The sequence below is a fragment of the Phyllostomus discolor genome, chromosome 6 (assembly GCF_004126475.2).
Source record: "Phyllostomus discolor isolate MPI-MPIP mPhyDis1 chromosome 6, mPhyDis1.pri.v3, whole genome shotgun sequence".
NCBI classification, from domain to species: Eukaryota; Metazoa; Chordata; class Mammalia; order Chiroptera; family Phyllostomidae; genus Phyllostomus; species Phyllostomus discolor.
This window is the reverse complement of record NC_040908.2, coordinates 146,813,364-146,836,788: the sequence shown is the minus strand read 5'-3', so window position 1 is coordinate 146,836,788 and position 23,425 is coordinate 146,813,364. Positions and strand designations below refer to the sequence as shown.

Below are 23,425 nucleotides of genomic sequence, written 5' to 3'. Positions count from 1 at the left end.
ACATTTTGCTCTCAACACTGCACTGAGTGTTCGTCAAACATCGTTTTATTAGGTGACCCACCATTCTCCCCCACCCCATACACATGACGTAATATCGTCAAATGTTCCCAACTACTCGAGACAAAACTTAACATGGCACATAACTATAAAGCCATCCATAGTAGCTGTTACGTTTCAACCTCACTCTATTCAACCTGTGCTGTTTTCACTTGAGGACCTTTGGACAGGCTTTTCTCCCGTCTAGTTTGTAACCCATTCTCCAAATCTTTGTTCAACTGAAGTCTTTCCTGATCATTTTGACTAGATCGTATCCTACTAGTCACAGCCTTAGAATCTATCATTATACATGTTGTTCCATCATGGATTTGCTCCACTTTAATGCCACCGTATCAGTATCTTTAGACTGTTCAGTGAAAGCAGAAAACAGTGATTTTGTCACCAATGAATGCTGTGCTTGGCATGATGCCTGGCCAAGGTTACCCAAATTTTCCGAAGATTTAGTTCACTGGCTTACAGTGGCTCCCTAAGATAAACACAGGACTTAAAGAAAACTAGCACTCACAAATAATACACACTAAAAATGGCCTTAATAGATTAGGTGCTTTCACTACCTAAACTCAGCCAGTCTTATGCATGGGACTGGATTAGGCTTCAGAATAGCTGTTAAAACCTGGAAATCAAGTCTACCAAAGAGGTTTCTTTAAGGTTTTTCCTCTCCTAAGTAGCACATCTTTACTTAGAGCTTTGCTGGATGGTAAATACAACTGAAGCAGACTTCACTCAAGGACAATAAGGAATCAGATTTTAATATGATTTAATCTAATGTAATTTAAAACATTCACTAGTCTTTCCAGTATTTTTGTAGAATTCGAAAATGGAAAAAGTATAGAGATGAGCCTTCATTTTACTGAAGGTTTTCCTTCCCCATTACCTCTTTAAAAGGGATAAGCTCAAGGGCAATACCAATTCTTTTCAATATAACTTAGTCAACAAAACTTAAGAGCACTTAACAAGAACTCAAGGGAGTTGGAGATTTGGGAGCTTAGAGATTAAATGAAGGGTTTGAACTCAGCACTTACCTGTACTCCCAAACCCCCCAAGATACATTACTGAAAATGAAATGAACAGTACAAATTTCCTAAGACACTTAGAAGGCTGACTACTCAACTACCTTCTACATTTTATGAATTGGTTGTCAACAGAGCACCTCAGTTAATGAGCTTTCTGATAATAAACACACATTCTCATGTCTCCTATAAGTGGGAAGTCTCCCATGTTGCCTATACAGGAGACAAAGGAACTACAGAAGCTAACTGATTAAAAATATTTAAAGGCTATTTTAGTATCAAGATACAATGATCAGGAAAAAGTATCCCATATTCTTTAGGGATATTAGGATCTGAAAAGAAAACTGCCCTAACCAAGGCAATCTATGACATTCTACCTTAAAGCTTTAAAACAGAAGTCTCATTGTTCATGTGAGATGATTGATACTGTGCATTTACAGTTCTGTATGTGTGGAGTCTCACTATACCAAGAAGCTACAGTGACATATGTGACAATCATTTCCTTGCAACTGTTAAACTATGCCATTTGACCAAACAAAAGGCCTTCTCCAGGCAGGAAGTGTATTACACAGAACACTTAGGGCCAAGACTGAGATCTTAATGGAACTTGTTAAAAAGTTCTCTGCCCCATAATGAGGCATTCCTTTAAAAAATATAGTCTGAATTGAGGCATAAAAGTTTTACATTTAAACTGCAATTGTAGAATGCCAAAAATAATATATAGTACTTCAGAAAGAAACAATCCTTTAAAAAACATACAGAGAAATAATCAAACTAACACCTTTTGCACATTCACATCTGCACTAATGCATAGAATTTTGAAATCTAGAAAGCATTTCTCCCCATCCCATCTCTGAACTAATTCATAAAAATCACTGTAAAAAGAACTTACTTAGTTCAATTTTGATTGTAAATATCCTGCAATTATTTTCGACACCGATAGCACATTTAGCGTTATGTAAAGGACTGTAAGCATACACCTAGGGACCACCCAATAAACCATGAACACTTGTCTAATCCTTCTAAAATACAACTAACATATGGTTGTGGTACATCCCAGGCAGATGTCATTTGCTAACAAGAGACTCATTTGCAAATGTAAACAGATAACCCTCCAATATGATGTACCACAACCACACATGAGAAAAGTCAAGAACTGACTTTATTTTAAAATAAACATTGAAGATCCCCTCCTTCCCCACCACCCTACAAAACTTTTCAATGTGGAATGTTCAACAGCCTATCCATTTTAGTGGGCTACAAAACCAGTGGAAACTCCAGTTGTCTAACAATGAATGAGAGCTGTGTGTGTGTGTTTTAAGTAGTTGAGCACCTACTGCAAATATTCCTTAGCTGAAGGCTGAAAACAAAATTTAATTTCTGCACAGAAAATACCATGAACTTGGCAGCCTTTGCTTGCTAGGTCGGCCTAGTTCTCCATGAAGTCAGAGTGGGATACGACAAGCAGCATTAAGTCCACAGGCACACAGAACTAGTGCTTACACTGCTAGCGCATATCCCCAGCTTAGCATGTGAATGACTCAACTGTCAATCTCCACCAAATCTGTGACTCTCCTTATGCATCTAAGGGAAGGAGTCACCACTTTGAGTATGAATAATACCTCCATGAGAAAAGGATTATTCAATTAGGGTTAGACAGAAGGTAAGTGCAAGTACTGTAGAAGTAGCTGCTGGAGATGACCACAAAATCTATACACTAACTATGCATGGGTGGATCACATAAGCTGCTAGCTGTTGAACACCAGTGTTTCAAGATACAACTTTTAAAAACATGTTTTATTTGTTTTGCTTATACCATCAGAACTGAAACTACTGTCTGTCATTTCCCTAAAATAGGGAAATCAATCTAAAACACATACTGGTGCTTTTCAAAAGATAGCAATTTAAGAGGGTGGTAGCAGCAGGCATTTGGTATCTTTTAAAAACCTTCAGGCTGCAGGAAAACATGTGACCAAGAGTGTTATGATTACCCATCATAGATTTTTATCAGTACCTGTTCCAATTTAAGTGACAATACAGCAAATTCCAAGGATTAGTGATAAGCAATGAGCATCATAAGGAATGATATATAGTACCAATCCTTACAAAAGCCATTGTCAAAGAAAATGTTATGTGTTCAAAAAGATATCTAAATACTTCACATTAAGTACAGAGTGGCCATCCAGATTACATCCCATATTTATCCAGATTACATCCCATATTAGTTGCATATTTTTCAAAGAAAGTGCCAATCAAAGCCTAATTTTGCATTTTGGCTTTGTCTTACACATATCAGCTATTAAGAAGTCAGATGTATTTTTAACCAGTCCTTTGGCCAGAGGATGAATAGTACTATGTCAAAGTCAGTAGCCAACCTTGTATGTGTGATTAAGGGCCCGTGCGTAATTTGGTATGCTTCTAAACGTTCAGTGCTCCAATTTAACTAGAAAAGCTGTGAAATGCAGTTTTTCTGCCATACCACACTCTTTCCATCTTCCTTTCAAGGGAAATATTTTTGTCAATTACCACTGAATAATCCTAGGGCTGATTTGTAGATGTTTATCCAATGTCAAAAGTCAATCTTGCTTTTTCCAAGCCACTTCGATTAACTATGGAGATATTATCACCCCATAAAGAATATTATGTTTTACTCCTAGGCAAGGGTGAGGAATCTGAGTATCATGTGCAAGGCTCAAGATGACGCTTAGGACAGAACATGCAGAGTAAAAATAGTTTCCTTCCATGTCCAGGTAATATAAAGCTGACAATTGTAGTTCTGTCTTTATGGGATGAAAACAGTCCCTTTACAATAGGTTTCCTGAAAGGGAGAACAAATAGGTAATAACTCTTCTGGTAACATATTATGGTACACTGGCCAGTGTGTTTTTGGCGATTAAACATTATCCTGTGAATCAGATTAATTCACTTGCTGAGTGTTCATTTGCGGCATCCCTCTGTTGGGTCTTGGGGGCCCTCCACGACCTAGAAGACAAAAATGGCATTTGGTTTTTCTTTCAAATACTATTTGTTTTGCCTTCAAGCAGATTTTCATCTGAAGTCAAGAAGCATGTGGGCAGCTTGTCACCACATTATTAGGTTTAAGAGGTCAATTCTTCAGTGTTCAAGTTTCACCTGTCCTGGAAGTTGTCATGCGCAAATTTGCTCATGTTCTCTAGCTAAGGGAAGAGTAGAGCTAATGGAGTATTCCACCAGTACTCATTCATTCATTCATTCAACAAGTATTTATTGAGTGCCTACTATGTGCCAGGCACTGTCATCAGGCGTTGGAAATAGATACAGCAGTAAAGACAGACAAGGTACCTGCTCTCATGGAGCTTACATTCTAGTGTACACTCTAGCTTACATTTCAGTAGTAACATCATACTATCAAAATTAATAAAAGCACCAGAATGAAAAACAGACCTTATTACCTAAACTGTTAAAAAGAAACTACATAACATTGAAAATTATATAATGACTTATAACAGATAAAATAACTTTTTACATGCTGTTAAAACAGATTTTTAGCTACCAGTCAACTCAACTTTCATAGAATATGCTACAAGGTGAAAAAGAACATAACCCACATTCACATGCAAATATCCTTAGATACTTCAAGTCAATAATTTCCCAGTGATCCATTAATGTTTTAAAAGTGCACCTTTTTGTTGGCCAGTTTCTACTAGCATTAAAATCAAAGTACTTTGTAATTTCTCCTGAATATACATTTTATACATGTGATGGCCAATATCTAGAGGAAACCTATTCAACTTACTTCCCTCAAGTAAGAACCATTTAGAACTTCAGATGATATGAAATGCTACCTCTAATTGTTACACAGGTTGACTTCCTGCCCAGATGGTATGAAGTAGTTTCCCTACAACAGACAAAACCAAAAACTCTTAAAACCTGTCATTTTTAAGTATAATTCAATTACAGTTAGGAATTTGGCGGTTTTGTTTACAAGTAAGAAATAATTGGGTATTTATATAATAGTACTCCAAAAGGCATTGAAGTTTCAATTAGTTCTATGACTTCTAAATGGTTCTCTAAATGTAACTATGGCTTATCTGGCCATTAAAGGGTCTCTGGCCCTACAATATAATATGCATGTTTCAAAAATAAAAGAGGAATAATAAATTTATATAAATGTTCAATCTCATTCCAAAAATGTCTTACAAAAATGTTTCAATAAGTACTTCCTAAAAACATTTAGCAGGTTTTAGGACCTGAAAAATAATTTGCAGTTGGAAAAACATTTTTTTCTGAGGAGGAGAAATGTTCTAGTTTTCAAGACAGTGTAGAGTAACAGGGAAAGTCATTCAAAAAATTAAATTTGGGTTCAAGATAAATTTTAGAAACAGAGCATTTCATGTAACCCCTAGAAACAAGTCTGGAAATGATCAATGTATTCCTAACGTGTAACCTGCATGCAGATTATGAACAGCTCTTCCAAGGCCAGAACAGAAGCTCCACTTGGGAGCTAGGATCACCACCACAAAATATTACCTCGTGGGGCTCCCCGTGGTCCACTCTGCCCAGAGCCTCGCTTGAAATTCTGCTGATATCCATCCTAGAAGACAAGCTAGTTAGTAATGAAGAGAAGGTAATTTGTTAATCCTTAGCCATCTATATTCTTAGTCTAACACTTGCAGAATATAGAATTCTTCCTTATACTTTTAGACAGTTCAATACATCATAACTAAATATTATTCTGTAAGTATTGTACTCCTATTACTCTCAAGGACATTCAGTGGGATATATTTCTCTGCTCTTATAAAGCATTGTTTTTAACACTCTTAAATGAGTACCTATACTGAGTGCCAAGAAAAGCAAGTCATCATTCTTCATAATGAAGTATCTTGTCCAAAAGCATAAATACAATCAGCCCCAAATTACTTAATCAAGTCCATCAAGAAATTACAATTCCTTTCACTGGTACACTTCCGTCAGGTTTATATTTGACAATAACTTTACATACCCGCTGATAGCCAGAATAGTCCCGGGGAGCACTGAACTGAGACTGTGTGTAACCACTGTTTGGAGTGTTAGAGAATGAAGGGCGATAACCATCATATCCTCCTAAAAGTTAGAACAAGAAAATAATTTTCTTATCTTCACAAGGAATTTTTACTTTCTTACTACTGACCAAGAGAAGAAACAAAAATTATAAGCCATGCTAGTTAAGTTAATCATAGTAATCTCTTAATTCCCTATCCCAACTCAATCTATTCATCTATTTCTATGAGAACTGCCTTAGAAAACTGTCACCCATCCATACACACATACAGACAAAAAACAACCAAACAAATCTCCATACGGTCTGATAATGTGCAGAAAGCAATTATCCCTTAGAGGACGGGGGAGACATGGATTTGACATATACAAAAAACTCAGTCAATTTAAACTACTCTATGGAACTATACTAAAAATGCTTAACTTGTATATAAAAGGCTAATCCAGAGAGATACATATTTTTCCCCCAAACCATGACATATTTCTATGTATTGTCAGAAAAGGACACAAACTTGGCGTTGTTTTTACCTCTGAATCCATTGGCAGGGCCCCTGTATCCATTCATCAAGCCTCTAGCACCACGAGAGCCTCCACGAGATACACCACGACTGTTGTAATAGGGCTGACTGCTCCGAGGAAATCCAGAGTTCTGCTGCGGAGGCTGCTGGTGGTTACCAGTCACTTGATGGGGCTGGTCCTGGGAACCATGGTAAGTGCCAACCACTATAATAAAAAGAGAAAAAATCGTAAAACACACACACACACTACACACAGCTCACTATAATTTGTTTTCCCACATGCTTTCTGGTTTAAGGAGTGTCTTACACAATCTCTTCAAAGTTCAATTCTATGTTTAAATAAATTTCCATATTAACAATAGGGAAAACTACACATGAATTATGTCCCTGCCTTTCTCCTACCCATATATCAAGTAGGATAAAATTCTCCAACAATCCAAACCTTTGAAAGCACACAGTGGTGTGACAGCACGCAGGTCTAGCCTTCCCAATGACTTGAAAGGCTATATTATTATACATCTTCCAAGAGGCACCTGCCTATTAGCACAAGAGACCAAAAAACAATTCAAAAGATCTTACATACTGAAACAGTTACAATTACCATTTTATACCACTTAAATATTTATTTTCATCGTAAGGCTCCTTAGTAGTTGAAGCTTTCTTATTCTTTTAAGTCTCCCTCAATATTTAAAGAAAACAAATGAAACCATGTTCCTATAACTAAGTAGCTGTATAGTAGGATAGTTAGTCCATTACAAAGATAAATAGCAGAGGCCTTCAATTTATACCCCACTTAATTCTTGATTCATTTCAGTAACTTTTGAGTACAGCCAATCTTGAAAACAGTTACATGGTCCACTAGCATGCAGCCACCTACAGTGAAAGGAAGGTCCTAGATAGAAGGCCCACTACTTTGCACCCCACCCCTCTCCTTTCCACAAATGGGGAATCTAGAAACCTTTAAAAATTAAATACCTAGGTGAAGTACATATCTGGTATTCAGCCAGTGCTCATAATTCACTGGGAAGGGGGGTAGGGCAAAAAATGGGGTGCTGTCAGTACCTTTGGGAGGTGAGGAAGGCAGAGACCACTAAAAACTAGAAGGCCTGCACCCTCGGAACAAAAACAGCGGTCTTTAGCCAACCCAAATACCCCATGCTCAGGCAGAGAAGAGAGGTGGTGTGACTCTTAAAAATCTTTACCAGACCTATTTCATATCTTCAAGAAACCCAAAATACATGTACTAGTTCTCAGAATTCTCTTTTGCAACAAGAAAGCTACAGAATGCCTTGAAAGAGAAGGGGTCATGACTCCTTTCTCAGTTATGTAATGAACCAGATACACTATTCCCAATGTGAACTTTCTACACAGATTACCCTTTACCACATTCCCAAGATTAAAAATTATAAGCAAATATCAGGAGTACAATCAACATTTTCTATCTAGAAATATTCATTTGTATGCATGCAGAAAGTAGTCAAAAAAACTGAATTTTCGGCTCTGGCTGGTGTGGCTCAGTGCATTAAGCGCCAGACTGCAAACCAAAGGGTCACCAGTTTGATTCACCGTCAGGACACATGCCTGGGTTGTGGGCCAGCTCCCCAGTGGGCAACCACTGATGTTTCTCTCCCTCTCTTTCTCCCTTCCTACTCCTCTGTCCAAAAATAAATTTAAAAATCTTAAAAAAAACTGAATTTTGACTTTTTATCATTAAGAATTTATTAATCTTGCTCAAATCTCACCTCAAGAAACACCCAAGCAAAACAAATGATGTGTGGTCTTTATTTTAAAAAACAGAACTACTTTGAAGTGTTTGTGAAGCATAAAACTCTAGCCCATAAACAAACTGCCAAAGATCCTTTTTACTTTGAGTTCAAATTAAAACAAAACTTCTAAAATGATGGCACACACTGATCCATTCAACAAACATCAACATGCTGATCAAGTCCTAGACATCAGGGGTTTATCAGTTTCCAACACGCGATGCTTGCCCAGATGAATAATGGGGGATGACATGTGAATAAAACACACATACGAATGAAAACATCTATACTGTATCAGGTAGTAGGTGATGAAGAATAAGCCACAGTAGGATAAAGGAGCGACCAAAGTGAGTGTGATGGATTCAAACAGGGTGATAAAGGGAGGTCTCTGGGAGGTGATATTTAAGCACAAATCTAAAAGCAGTCAAGAAACAAAGCTATGAAAACATTAACAGAAGGAAATTCCAGACAAAAAGAAAGTGTGGAGGCTATGAGAGGACAGAGAACTTGCTGTGTTTGTGGCTGGTATGGGGACAACAGGAAGAAAACAGGATATACGACAGAAAAGGCAAGGACCACATCATAGAAGAACTTGTAAACCAACGTAAAGCTTTGGATTTCTTTCTAAATAAACAGGAAGTCACTAGAAGGTTGTAACAAGAGTGAGACACCCGATTTACATTTTAAAATAATCACTCTGGCTACTGTGTGAAGAACAGACTGGGCTAAAACAGAGTCTAAAGAGGCCAGAGCAACAGTCCAAATAAGAGATGACGACGGCCTAGATTAGAGTGGCAGCGTGGAAGTGTCTAAACAAAAGCAAGGTGTATGGGCTGATTTTGTTTTGTTTTTGAAAATGTCTGTGAATGTTATGAAATTTTTATAGATAACATGTATTTTTAAATGGTAACAAAAGGTTATCTAGCTCTTACAATCAATTAGTGAAGTCAAGGAGAGTGTAAGAACAAGACAGTGAAATCAACTGGTACAAACGGCATCATTAACCAAGTCAAATGATACACAGTAATTACTTTTAATTTCATCACATCATCTGAACAAAAATGACAAAATAGCACGCATGTCAGCACAATACTTTTAAGGCCCCAAATGTACCTGCTCCAAAACCAACGTATGAGTACATGGCAAAGAAATTAAAGGAGCCCGAGAGCAAGAAGCCCAGTTATCATTAAGGAGCTGAGCACACACAGCATAACTGACAAATTTCTATCAAATTTGGTTGACTTAACCTCCCTACTTATTAGTAATGCTGAATACTACAGGGATATGGAAGAATTACTGCTGAAAAATCTGTAACACTGATCCAGGTCTATCAAGAAAATTTCATAGTTATTTAAATCAGTCTGGCCCTGACCTGTGTGGCTCAGTTGGTTGAGCATCATCTGCAAAGCAAAAGGTCACCAGTTCAATTCCCAGTCAGGTCACATGCCTGGGGTGCGAGTCTGGTCCCAGGTTGGGGCACATGCAAAAGGCAACTGATCGTGCTTCTCTCAACATATTGATGTATTTCTCCCTCTCTCTCTTTGTCCCTCCCTTCCCTTCTCTCTAAAAAAAGTTAGTAAATAAAATCTCTTCTTAAAATCAGTCTGATAAATCTAAGTACAAACTCCTATGATTTAAGCAGGGTTTGCTAGTTTGTTGTGGGACTCCAATTAAACTCCTGGAATTAAATAACCAACACCCTAAAAAAGATATTTCATGTGTTACAAATTTAAAAAATCTAAAATATCTCTATCTACATTATTACTGTGACAGGTATAACTGGCCAAATTACAATATACTTTCCAACAAGGACTTCTGTTTCAACACAGCCCACCAATGCAGCACAGCAACTCCTTACTGCTTCCTAACTTCGTGCAGATTATCATGCCAGCAGGCTTCAATAAATAGCAATGAAAAGCAAAAACTGATCATAATTTCAGTAACAAGTTTACTTCCACTAAAACAAAAAAGGTATTGTAAAAGCTCACTGACCAAAGGAAATGGGTACAAGGCCTCTAAAAACTGCACATAATCACACAGCAAATACAAATCAGCAACGTAAAATTTATACAGTCTAAAACTGAAACAAAACCTCTCAGATACGGCCACTCTAAAGTCTAAACTGCCCTAACACTGTCAGTGACTGCACTGCAAAGCAAGTAGCCAAGGAATTGATACTGATTATCCTACCTGTTTGAAGCTGTTCTTGCTGAAGCTCTGTTTGTTCTACTTGGTGAGGCTGACTGGAAAAGCTCTGGTTATAACTGGCCTGGTACTGATTCTGCGGTTTTAAAGTTTCTGGTTCATTAACAGGAGGAACTGGGGCATTCATATTGAACACCTGTAAGTAAATAAATGATTAGTTCATCCTGTTTTGCTAATAATTTCCCTACTTTTCACATGGCGGACTTTCAATGCTGGTTTTACCTCAAATGTAAAACAAAGCCTTACAGAAGTCTCAGACACCTCACACACACACACACACACACACACACACACAAATTCCTCAATTAATGCACTTCAATATGGGAAAAAACACATTAAAAGCAAAGTGTAAGTGGGGATTAAAAAAATCTAAAGACACACAATCAGCAGCCTTGAAAATGCTATTATAAATGAAAAAATCCTTATAGAAGATGGAAACCCCTGCTCCAATATCACTTATAGAAATTAATTCTATCAACTTGAATTCAGTTCAATATTTACTTCAATTATATTTTTACTGATTTTTTTTACTCAAAAGTTATTAAGTATTTAACTCTATGAACTTTCCTGTGAGCGATTTAACTATATCCTATTGATTACAGTATTTCCATTATCATTATTTTCTAGAAACTTGAAACTTCGAGATGCTTACAGAGGAAGCAGGGTGAAGGATCGTGTCTAAAATTTACTTTGTGATGTACTTCAGTGAAGTAAAAGACTAAGCAAATACAGCAAAATGTAAACAACTATTAGAGGTAAGTAACAGTATGTGGATATTGGTCTATTTTTCTACATGTGCAAAAAGGTGCAACTATAAAACAAGATGTGAGCACATAACACCTAAGACTCAAATCTACCTCTGGAAGCAGGAAAACCGAAATTTAGGTTCAATTAAATATACCCCCCAGTTAGGGGAGATGCAGACTTAAGCACAAACTGAAGTGAAGACTTCACTGAAACGCTAGCACGATGATAGTATACTCTATACACTTAATGTGAGTTGAATTAATTTGCCTACCGTCTGCATGGATTGGAATGGAGCCGCATTCACATTGATTCCACTGCTATGTAAAGGTTTGCTTGTCCCAGCCTGGAACACTTGGGGCTGAGAAGCAGCAGGAAGGGATGATGATGCTGTAGTCTGGTCTGTATTTAAAGAGATTGTTGCCTAAACACAAAGTGAACAGATGTACTTTAGTGATAAACTAAACTTAGCCAAAGCTACTACCCATATGTGTATTAACAAACTCAGCTACTTCATGAAATAAATATACTGTAGTGCATGCATTAGGTCCAAAAAGAAGAGTAACTAAATTAACAGTAATTTACCTCTGCCCAATTCATGAATAAGCAAGCGCCTCATCAAGTTGATATGACCTGGTAACAGAACTTGCCTGAATCTGGTCAATTGGTTCCTTTTGTGGTCGTTGCTCTGTAGCATGAGATGGCTGGTACAAGGGTTGAGATGCTGTATATCCCTCACTCGTGGACGAAACCAAAGGAACCTACACAGAAGTAAAGAAATCAAAGCGTCTTTCTGTTATAAACTCTAATACATTCAGGGCTTAAAAAAAATGTACCTGTTAAAAGAGACTGTAAAATCTAACAACTATAAAAAAACACGTATTACTGAAGCTCAAAGTTAAACCCTAGTTCCCCCCAAACAGTAATATCTGCATTAAATTTTAGAATTATGTATCTAAAAGCTTCTCCCTTTGTTATAATAAGCTATTATAAAACATCAGAATTAAAAAAAATTTAACTGTCACAAGAAAAATATAAAACATGGAAATAACCTACACATCCCAGATTTGGACACAGATCAAATTCATCCCTGACTTTCATAAGCTAACTCAAAAAGTAACCCAAGAACTGACTAAAAACAAATCTGCAAAAATATTTTTATCACTCTTACCTGTGTAGCTTCTGGTTGTACAGGAACTTGAGTAGGTTGAGCAAGTCTAGATTCAGAATGAACTGCAAAATTGACCAAAAAGATATTGTTCCACAAAATCAAATTTCTACAGCCAAACCCTAAATAAACTTTAGCAATCATGAAAACACACTGGGTAGGAAGGAAAGGTAGAATTTTAGCTTTCAAGTGAGCCTTGTGTTCACTGGCAGTCATTATTAATCAACTCTCACAATGGCTTTCATTTTGTGTTTTGCAAAGATAAAGATGTTCATGATAAAGTGCTAACAAAGAGGTAGAGAGCAGAATGTAGAAGAATGATGCCAGTGTTATCCATGAAATAGCCTTTTAAAGCAGCAACTAAAGTAGCATTACTCTTACTCAAGACCTTACATAATACTCACTAATATTTTCACATTATCAAGTTTCAATATTTCAAATGACTCCACAAAAAAAAAAACAAAAATGCAAATACACTTTTAAAAAGCCTATATTCGATTCTGTGTGCCTATTATTGCCAATTCTCACCATCCTTCACTCCACTCTCAACCATGGTTAAGCAGATTAATCAAAATACAGGACTTCTGGCTAGTCATGGAAAATGCCCGTTTTCACTGGAGAGGCTAGTAGACTAAGCGTTCGCCTGAGTGACATCAGTCAGTGCTGGTTGCATGTGTTGGCTTCATCACAACTCACCAGCGAAGAAAACTTTCTTCCTCCGACTGGACTCAGAAAATGAACACTAATTAAACTGATTCCTTTCTAGAAGGCCTGGTAGAGATGTGACAAAGATGAGTTCACTTTACTTTGGAAACATTTTAACTACTTCACCAGATAAATAGGTTTTTACTCAGTAACTCCTTTTATGACGTTTAAAGTTATATATTAAGTATGTTACTTTACAAAGTTCCACTTTTGTGCCCTTAATGTTGACCTATTGGGAAGTTCATTTAGTTTTTTCCCTATGATGGCTTCTAGTAGTCCTTAGTCATCTTTAACTTCATTCAAAACAATTCTATTAGACTGTACTGTGACAACTGTCATACCAGCATGCACTAAAAGAAATCAAACTTGCTGACATTTTGTACAGCCATTTTAACATTGAAAATGGAGGATATGTAACACTTTCAGCATATTATGCTTTATTATTTCAAGAAAGGTAAACACGCATCTGAAACACAACAAAAGATTAGTGCAGTGTATGGAGAAGGTGCAGTGACTGATTGAACATTTCAAAAGTGGTTTGCAAAGTGTCTTGGTATACTAACATTTTTGCCAAATTATTCCTTGCTGTGGGGCCGTCTTATGCATTGTAAGATGTTCAGCAGCACCTCTGGCCTCTACCCACTGGAAGCCAATAGCAGGAGATAGTTGACATATTCAACATATCCAAATCAACAGTTATTGGTGAAAATGAAAAACGTGTCTTTTATTTTACAGAAAAATCCATATAGACTTTTTGGCTAACCCAATATTCAGGGGAAAAACAAGACTCAAAGTTACTCATGATTCACTTAACCCAATACAAGACATCAACTCTTAGTGCTATTCTTTCGAATAATGGCATTGGTGTAAGACTAGTAAAAGTCTGGAACTTCAATTGTCTTCTTGTCTATGTCTTCCCCTTTCCTCTTAAGCTTCCAAGTCAGCAAGTCACTCCCATGGGGCTGGGGGAAAGGGTCATTAGTGACCAGAGGAAACAAAAATAGGCTCCGGGTTGATGACGTTCCATTTCTGGGTGCTGATGTGTTCAGTTTGTGAAAACTGTTGAAATGTACACTTACATGTACTTTTCTAAGTCTATAAGCCAAAAAAAGTTACAAAAAAATTATGAACTACAGTTTTCATTCATATTACAGGAAAAAAAGTTTCTTATCAAATTAAAAGGTAGAAGAGCTAAAAAATAAACAAGCATTAAAAGAAAAAATTTCACTTTTACAAACTTTTAAAAAACCTGAAAGCATTGGCCCTACATGTATTTCTCACATAAAAATATAGCATTACTAACCTGGAGGGCAAACCAGCTGGGGCATGTCTATGTTTTGTGCTGGATTCATAGGCTGTGCAGATACAATGGCAGGATCAAGTGTCTGGTTCTCAAAATCCAGCATGGAATCCTGAGAGTTAGAATACAATGGAATTAAGTTAAAAAATGTAAACACTTAAATCTTCTGTTACAACATCTAATTAAACTGCACCTACCTGTATGAAGTTATAAGGCCCCTGCATTTGCGCCATAAGGTCCTGTACTCGCTGTCTCCTCACAAGCGGATCTGCCTGAGCCACTGGTGTCAAAGAGTGGGGCTCTGGTACTGAAGGAGATGCAGCCTGAGGCTGCTGCTGGAGTGAATTTACCACCTAAATAAAATGGGAGAAGAGGAGTGAAGGGGAGGGGAGCGGATTGGTAGAATGAAAGAGCTCCATTCATTACTATCATGACAGGTTTCCAAACTACATATGCTATGTATACTGTAAACAGAACAGTAAAAGTAGACTTTAATGTAGCTCCTCAAACTGACCACAATTACACAAAGTTTAATATTCTGATCAATGCTATAATTCTAAAGTGTTATCAATTCCACCAGATCACCATGCAGCATTTCAGAATTACTTTATAAACTGCTTTCAAAGAAAGACCTTTGTTTACTTCCTAAAATACTGTATTTTGCCTAAACTGTTAAGCCTCGTATATAAAGTAAAGCTCTATCAAATACATATCTATCTCAGTATCCAATGCACAGTCAGCACTCAAGAAATGTTAGCTATTATTAGCATCAAGCTCTGAGTTCCTATCATTCCATCCTTTCTGCCAGGACCCTACCTAGGGTCAACATCTATCACTTTTTCTAAACTGCTACTACAAAAGCCAAAGCTCATTCTCCCTCCCTCTCTTTTTCCTAGCTCGAATCATTTCTTTAGATTATAATTTTTAAAAATTCTCTGCTCTGCTGGAAAACTCACTACTTTTTGTCACATCTTATTTATATTCTTCTCTTTGGCTTTTAAGCCTGGGCAAGTCATACCTGCTGAGCTTGGGCAAGTCATAACCATATCTCCTGTATAAGGAAAATGGAGATAATAGAGCCTGGTAACCAAACAGACGTAGGGTGAAGGAGGGATCTAAGACAACACTCCAATACATCCCCTGTAAGTGGCTGTCTTCTGAAGGCTATGCAGGTGGAAGCCCAGATTTTGAGACACTAACCTGGTAACAAATAATACACTTCAATACACAGGTGGCAAACACAAGGCCCGTGGGCTGAATCAAGCCCTCCACCTTGTTTTCTCCAGTGCAGCACTTTATTTCTACCCAGCGGTAGCACCAAGCTCTCACTTAACTGTTAAGGAGTAGTTACATTGATTCAGTCCTAAAATTACCTTCAGCCCTTTGGAGGCAACCACGAGGCTGATGTGGACCCCGGTGAAAATGAGTTTGACATCCCTGCTTTAATACATTAACCCTAACTTATACATGGTTATAACTTTTTGGAATTATATCAGCACCAGTGATTATCTATTAAACAACCAAAGTAATGAACAAATCACCTTTAAAACCAAGCAGTCTTATGTAATGAGTTTAATAAATGTACTTATACAAAAGACTAACCATCTTAATTTGTTCTTAGAAAATATAAAAGTTACTAATTAAAGACAAAAGACATCAACCTTGTAATACGGAGGACTCTTACCTCGACTGTTTCAACTGGCCACTCATCTACCTGCTCCTTTTCACCACTGCTGAACTGTGTTTCGGCCATAAATTGTCTATTTACATACTGCAAAACAGAATAAATGTTTGAGACCTCTGTTTGAAAGGCAGAAAGGGAAAGCCAGCATTAAATAAAAATCATACCTCCGTTGACTCTACCTCACTTTGTTCAGTGTATTCTTCAGCTGGCTCAGGTTCTAAGAGATTAAAATGTGATACAAAGAGTATTAAGGATCTTTCTTAAAGTTAATAATTCATTTGAACTCCAAATAAGTAAAGGGTTTACCATTATGTAGTCCAAATTTATTTACAACGTCATAGTTAACAGTAAGTTTCTATATTTATCATTCTTACGATAACACATTTAGAGTTTTTCTTTATCATTTATTCCAGAATAAATCAGTTTCAACAATATTCTGGGTCAGGTATCATGCAACCTGAGAGCTATTGTGTTAAAATTTCTCTCTATTCTTCAAAGTGGCATTATAAAACAGCATACAGATTATGTTGGTGGAAAAGTAAAACAAAACCAAGACCCTAACCTAAAGCTCACATCCACCCACGTACTCACCAGCTTCAGCTACCTGGTCTTCAACGGCAGGTGCTGAGGCTGCCTCCTCTTCCTCACACAGCCCATTCTGGTGGTTGTGAGTGCTGTCAAAGTAGTTTGACTGGAAAACGCGCTCGACAATTTCCTTTAGAGCTTTATCTAAATACAGAATAGGAACTATAATGTTGGACCATCTGAGGTACAATCAACACTCTACAAACCTCATCGACTGTTACTAAAACATACACAAACATTAAATTCCACCAAGAACAGAAGTCAATCATTACAGAATGATAGGGAACAAAAGAATCTATTTGTATAAGTTTATCTTCCTGTATCTTAAGTACACTAGTTTTAAAAAAAGCTGACAATGTCATAGGCACTGGGGCCACAAAAAGGTATGTAAAAGATACAGTTATCTACCCTCCCTAAATTTACAATCCAATAGAGAAGAGTTATCAAATACTCACAAAAACAGTAAAATTACATCTGTGAAATGTTCTACACAGAAATACAATGGATTGGACCTAGTCAAGGAGAGGCTGAAAGAGGCTTTCGTGGTATAAATGCTGAAAAACCTGAGACGTGGAAGGTGAGTGCTAGAGAGAAGTGCTCCAAGGCAGAGGCAACAGCACTTACAAGCCCTGTACAATGCACAAAAATGAAAGTATGCACTCCAGCGAACGGACCAGGAGTGAGAAAAAGCATTAAGGAAATTTGAGTCTGGAGAGACTGGTAAGGGCCAGATCATGCAAGGTCTTGAAATTAAGGACAAATGTATATAAAATGTAATTAAAATAAAGCCATTACAAGATTTTAATGATGGGGGGCAGATTCAGTTTAGACGACCACATTAGACAAGAGAAAGGCAGAAAAGTAGAGGAGGAAATGGAAGCAGATTCAATATATTTAAAAGTCAACTCAAATTGTCAGAATTTGGGTTCACTGGGATATAAAGGAAGGCAGGACAGCAGGCAAAGGTGTGTGTCAAGAACTAAAATCTTAATTTCCTGGCCTTGTATAGGAAATGTACAGTAAAATTATTCCCTAACAGGTCACTCTACAGAAATATACAACTTCAGGGACCATATTATAACAAACTATGATAAAATTAATCCTATTAAAAACATTATTAACTACTTATTGAATTCCAAACACTTCATGTTTTCCTTCCCCTACACTTCATTGATTCATGACTCAGAATTAGCTATTTTAAAAAAGCCTAAATGCACAAAAACTGACTGCATATAAAAACACTAAGGCTGAGTGCATTAGTAGCTTTCCATTAGCTATAGATACAGATGTGTCATTCCTAAGATGCAGGAACAAGATTTGGCAGGAAATAACACCAAAACGAACTGTAAGATTAAAACATTTAATCCTTGGCATGACTCGGTAACACCCATAAAAATTTGATCAGGAGTGACCTAATACTTTTTTTTAAGCTAACAAGTTCAGTCACATAGATCACTTTCCAAATTTCAAGTGGTGAATTTAGTACATACTTACAGCAGAACTAAAACCAAGAAGCCAAAAAGATTTTTTACAATGAAATACAGACAACAGAAGTTGACAAACCAAAAAAAAATATTTCTTAAATGAAAAGATATAAAAGGACTGCTTCCTTATGATTTACACACATCCTTAAAGCAAATACACACCAAATTGTATCATACTGTTTTGTCAATTAAAATTTGTAATCCAATTTATTTTCAACCTCCACTAAAAACAAGTTATAAACACAGACAGTTTTACCTTGATAAGGTCAATAATTTACTTGGCTAAATGAACTTTATAGTCAAGAGAGGAACCTATTCCCTGATTTACTAAGGGACTAAAAACCTAAAATTCCTCATTTATCAAGTTAGTGAAACTTAAATGTCCTTTAAAAAAAAAATCAACATACAGTTGCATTATTTCAAGTTAAGAACTCACACAGAGGAAACTGAACTCGATACCAGCACCTTTTTTTTAAGTTACCAAAAAGAAGTCTAAGAAAAAGACCGACTAAGGCATGACCATATGACGTACAGTAAATGTTTCTCACAAAATTTCAGCTGTAAGGAAAAACCAGTCACCAACTAATAATCAAAAACCGGCAAGTCAATTAGTATCAATATGTCCAGCTCAGAGTAAGTTATAAACAAACCATGTTCAGCTAGGACTCCCACCTTTACAGATTTCTGGTTGGCTGGTGTTGGTGTTTTGACTACTCACACAGAACAGGCACAAAAGATGCAAAAACAGATACAAAAACAAAATAAATGAGAAAGTAAACAGGGGACATTACTTATTCTGTTCTAAAATTTCTTCAATTAACATTACTCTTAAGCAGGAAACTAATTTTTAAAGACTTTTAGTTATAAAAACATAAGGTATCATGATACTCACAGGTTGTTCCACATACAGATTTTTCTTTGCCTTCCAGCAAGTCCCACAGGTGAATGGAGGCGTGTTCATACTGCTCATTCAACCTTGTAATAGTAATCAAACAGCTAATTAATTACCTTTCAACTGTCAAGTTAAGGCAACATTCAGAAGTTTCTTTTATCGAAGAGCACCACACCTCAAGCCCATGTCCCGCTCGGGGTCGGCTAACTTGTAGAACTCATCCAGCAGGGACAGCTCCTCTTCGGACAGGATCGGCACGCCGTTCGAGCCTTGTTTCAGGTCAGTGCGCACTTCCTCATCTCCCAGTTTGTCCAAAACATACTGCAGCTCAAGCACAGTTTTTAAACGTTTCTGTTCAGCTTCTTCTCTCATAAGCTGCTCCCGTCGTGCTGTTTTCTTTATAGTTTTCTGAATCTGCATAAGAATATAAATATAAGACATCAAAATAAGTTTTAAAAACTCTCTTACTTCTATCAATTTCAGGTCCAATGTAAACAAGACACTTCCCTCTATGAGTTAGAGGTGACCCCAGTACACAAAAGGATGATTCCCAATTTACAGAGTTTACTCCATGATCAGTTTTAAGCAGTTGTTAGAAAATAAGAACACTTCTTTCGCTAAAAGGTATTATACTACTGAAATGTTATCAACAAAATGATGGATATATTTGGGATTTGCTTCAAAATAATCCAGCAGACGGAGCACGAGACTATATGAAATATGACTGCCCGTAAGATGGTAAATGTAGAAGATGGACAGATATGGGTACATGGGTGTTCATTATATTCTTTAGTTTCAAAATTTCCCATAATAAAAAGTATAAAAATTAAAATGTTTAATTAAGGCCCTAAGTCAATTAAAAACTAAACCTAGCCACAACAATAAAAAATATTAACTATATCTTCTCTATGGAAAAATGACCCAAAGTTCTAAGTACCTATTACTGAGTTCACAAAGAAATGCCAAAACCCACCACTGTCACCTCAACCAATCAATCAACAACTAATATTATAATGGCATTCCATATATTGAAAATAGTGACTAAAACCGACTCCTTTTTATGAATATGGGCATACTAGCAGAGAAAAAGAAGGTGGCAGCAGTAAGATAGACAAAAGCTAAGTATGAATGTATTTTTTCCACTGCTTTTCTAGCCACTCCTCCTCCTCTTTCCTGGGAAGACTGAAGGGAGAGCATCAGTCAAACTCAAATACTTCTCTCTTGTCTTATGCATACTCTCAGTGTGGGGTCAGAGAAAAGTCCGTCTTTCAAGAACCATGACAGTGTTTTCCTTCGCACATTCTCCCCTTTCTCAAGCCTCACTAGGATAACTTTAAACAGAAAAAAAGAAAATAAAGGACACATAAAACATAATAAAAAGAAAAATAGGGAAGACATGGAAGGAATAATAAGGTTGCAATAAGGCAAATCTATAATGGTAGCAGAGAGGGTAGTAAACTAAATGGTATCATAGCATAGATGGCAAGCAAATACATATTAACAGAAAGATGAGATCTCTCAAGCTAGGGTGGACAAGAAAGCTTTTAATCTTATTGAGGGGACTGTAATTTTAGGGTAGAGAGGTCTAAAATTTATAGGCAGCCAGAGAAAAGAAGCACTACAGGAAGAGAGGCAGAAATGTGAAATGAAATCAAGAAAGCAGAAGAAAAAAAGACAATACAGAAAGCCACTTTAAATGAAATGAGAAGTTCAAGTAGGGAAGAATATGAAAACTAGAACAGGTAGGCTGAAGCTAGGTTTAAAGAAGCTCTTGAATGTTGAACAAAAAAAGGTGTTCAACAATTGTGGCAAGTATAATAAAGGATCACAGTTAAACCAAAGGACTGCCAATGAAATTAAAGACCCAGTGAAAAGTTCCTAAAAACACCAGTGTTAAAATAGAAGCAAAGGAGGATACAAGCATTGTCATTCACACAGCTTCAGAAATGAATTCTTTAGTCAACTATATAGCTTCAAAAAAGAAATTGGGCAGGGTTCCTCAAGCCTGAGGTTTGACCTAAGCTAAGGGGAACAAATTCCTACTTCAGTATAAATTTCCTTCTACTTTTAAAGATAACATCAGTATTTTCCACCTTTAGTCAAATTTAGTAAGTAGCAGTATTATATGTATAAAATATATTAATTATGCATCAAATACCACTCTTAAGGACAACCCTCTGGTGAGGTAGGTACTATTATTATTGCCATTTTACAAGTTTGAAAATAGAATGAGAACCTGCCCCCTCCCCCATGTCTCATCTTTCTCTTTCCATCCTATTCAGTAAAAATGGCAGAAGCAGGACTCAAAACCAGGAAGTCTGGTTCCAGAATCAGAACTTCTAATCTCTGTATTGCACTCTCTTCACATAATACATTGTTTATTCACTTCACCAAATCACAGACAACTTTGTACTTTAATGTTAGCCTACCTCCAAATAAGCTAACACTAATTCAAAAGGATATTTTATGGTCTCAGCTGAACAAATTACTTGACTCTGTATTTATTTTTTGTTCTGTTCCCAAAGGCTTTTGTCAAAAGATGTTTGGGAAGAACACACTACTTTGTTGCAAGGTCAAGAACAATGTATCACTTAGGAGCCTAATGGAAAGAATAGTTACCAACTATATAAACAAACCTATTTTCTGATAGTTAATGGAACTGTATGATGGTCCTTAAGCACAAAGGAATATATAAAAAGTAAATGACTACCATGATTTATCTATTTTTTAAACCAATGAGAAGAACCTTGGGGTAACTCCTATACATGTTTGTCATATCTGAAAGCCAGTCATTTTAAAATGCATCTTGCACGTGTTCGACTTTACAGAATTCAAAAGCATCTTAGATACAATTAGATCCAAACCTCTCACCTTAAAGAGTTTATCAATAGTAATGCAAGGACTAAAATGAGAAAAACAAAATTTTCTGCCTTCCTTATTTAAAATACTTCACAAACATATATACCACTTTTAACTTACATCTTGACTTAATGCCATGAAACTCCTCTGTAATTCTTTTGCAAACTCCAAGTTATTTGTGACTTCCTGGTACTTAGATACGGCATCCTAAAATAACAAACAGAGAACACAACTTTATTGGAAACACAAACACAACATTAATTTTCTTGTTAAAAATAGTGAGCATAAAATCTTAAATAAAATGTAGCATCTTTACCAGCTGATCTTGATTAAGCCTTTCACCTTTGTTCATTCGCTCCTGGTAATCGTCAAGCTTGCCCTGTATTAAAAAAAAAAATTAAATTCCACACCAGCTTAAAATAACAAAACCCACATAATCCTCAATTTGTCTCAAATCTTGCCCTATATATGCTCCAGTTTGACTTAGTACATAAAATAACTTAGTTTAATAGTGAGCTAAAAAATGATTTTAAAGACTCTAGCCACTGCTAAATGATTACCAAATATTATATTATAAGCCAGTGATACAGCATTGCTCCTTCTTTAGGTTTTTTTTTTTTTTAAAAAGTATGATCAGTGGACCCAGGCACAGGGTCCCTCTGCCCTGGTGGGTGAGAGCCGTAATGTGGTTAGGATCCTGCTTATACCCAAGTGAGCCTACCAGACATTTTATAACGTGTTAAAAATTTTTATCACTCTCTCCCCCTACAAAAGAATTCAGATGAGTGAGTGATATAAATATTGTATATTCTTCAGGCCATCACATCACCTGGGGGGAGTACACTAGGCAACAGCTATCCTTTAGTATTTTCTCAAAAATGGAATTAAATGCACAAATGGGGGGGGCCATAAAATTACCCTCTAGTCATGGTTTTTTTTTTGCTAAGATGAAAACTCTGGAGGTGTCCCAGGCTACTACCATTAAATAAGACCCCAGAAAGAAGATATCCAGGTAATGCAACACAGTCAAGGATTCAGTTATTGTTTTATGGGTCAAAGGAGAAAGACTAAGAAGAAATCTAAGTTAAGGAAATTTTATAACTAATCACAACTAAATTATAAACTTATGTAATTCCTTACCCTTAGCAATAAAATCAACCAAGAAACAAAATACGAAGAAAGGTTCTGATAAAACGCAGAGGCACAGATACAAGTTTAAAAACAATGTCAGTAAGTTTCCAGTAAGTATACTGTTTACTTTCTGTAAACAGTAAGTATGTCACTTGATAGAAAACATTTGTTTTATAATGCCCCCCCCCCCCCCGTTAATTTAGATTTCTACTTATTCCCTTGCCTCTGACCTCTGAACTGTCTTTGTTCATCTACTTTTTTAAAAGGCTAGGCTACTTTTCTTTGAAGAAATAAAACACTAAAA

General features: G+C 36.5%; 1 protein-coding gene across 1 annotated transcript in view; it reads right to left on the bottom strand.

The window, feature by feature from the left end:
- Window positions 1-797: 797 nt before the first annotated feature.
- The window catches only part of CAPRIN1 (cell cycle associated protein 1), a 35,099-nt gene continuing 12,471 nt past the window's right edge, over window positions 798-23,425 (bottom strand). Inside the window, exons 3-19 of the mRNA XM_028515672.2 lie at window positions 22,307-22,369; window positions 22,111-22,197; window positions 19,307-19,545; window positions 19,132-19,214; window positions 16,762-16,899; window positions 16,335-16,387; window positions 16,171-16,257; window positions 14,684-14,839; window positions 14,490-14,598; window positions 12,485-12,546; window positions 11,964-12,074; window positions 11,588-11,737; window positions 10,555-10,705; window positions 6,612-6,806; window positions 6,049-6,149; window positions 5,577-5,640; window positions 798-4,049 (exon numbers count right to left, since the gene is read on the bottom strand). Coding sequence (XP_028371473.1) covers window positions 3,985-4,049; window positions 5,577-5,640; window positions 6,049-6,149; window positions 6,612-6,806; window positions 10,555-10,705; window positions 11,588-11,737; window positions 11,964-12,074; window positions 12,485-12,546; window positions 14,490-14,598; window positions 14,684-14,839; window positions 16,171-16,257; window positions 16,335-16,387; window positions 16,762-16,899; window positions 19,132-19,214; window positions 19,307-19,545; window positions 22,111-22,197; window positions 22,307-22,369 — 1,914 coding nt within the window. The 3' untranslated portion in view covers window positions 798-3,984. The remainder of the gene's footprint in view (window positions 4,050-5,576; window positions 5,641-6,048; window positions 6,150-6,611; window positions 6,807-10,554; window positions 10,706-11,587; window positions 11,738-11,963; window positions 12,075-12,484; window positions 12,547-14,489; window positions 14,599-14,683; window positions 14,840-16,170; window positions 16,258-16,334; window positions 16,388-16,761; window positions 16,900-19,131; window positions 19,215-19,306; window positions 19,546-22,110; window positions 22,198-22,306; window positions 22,370-23,425) is intronic.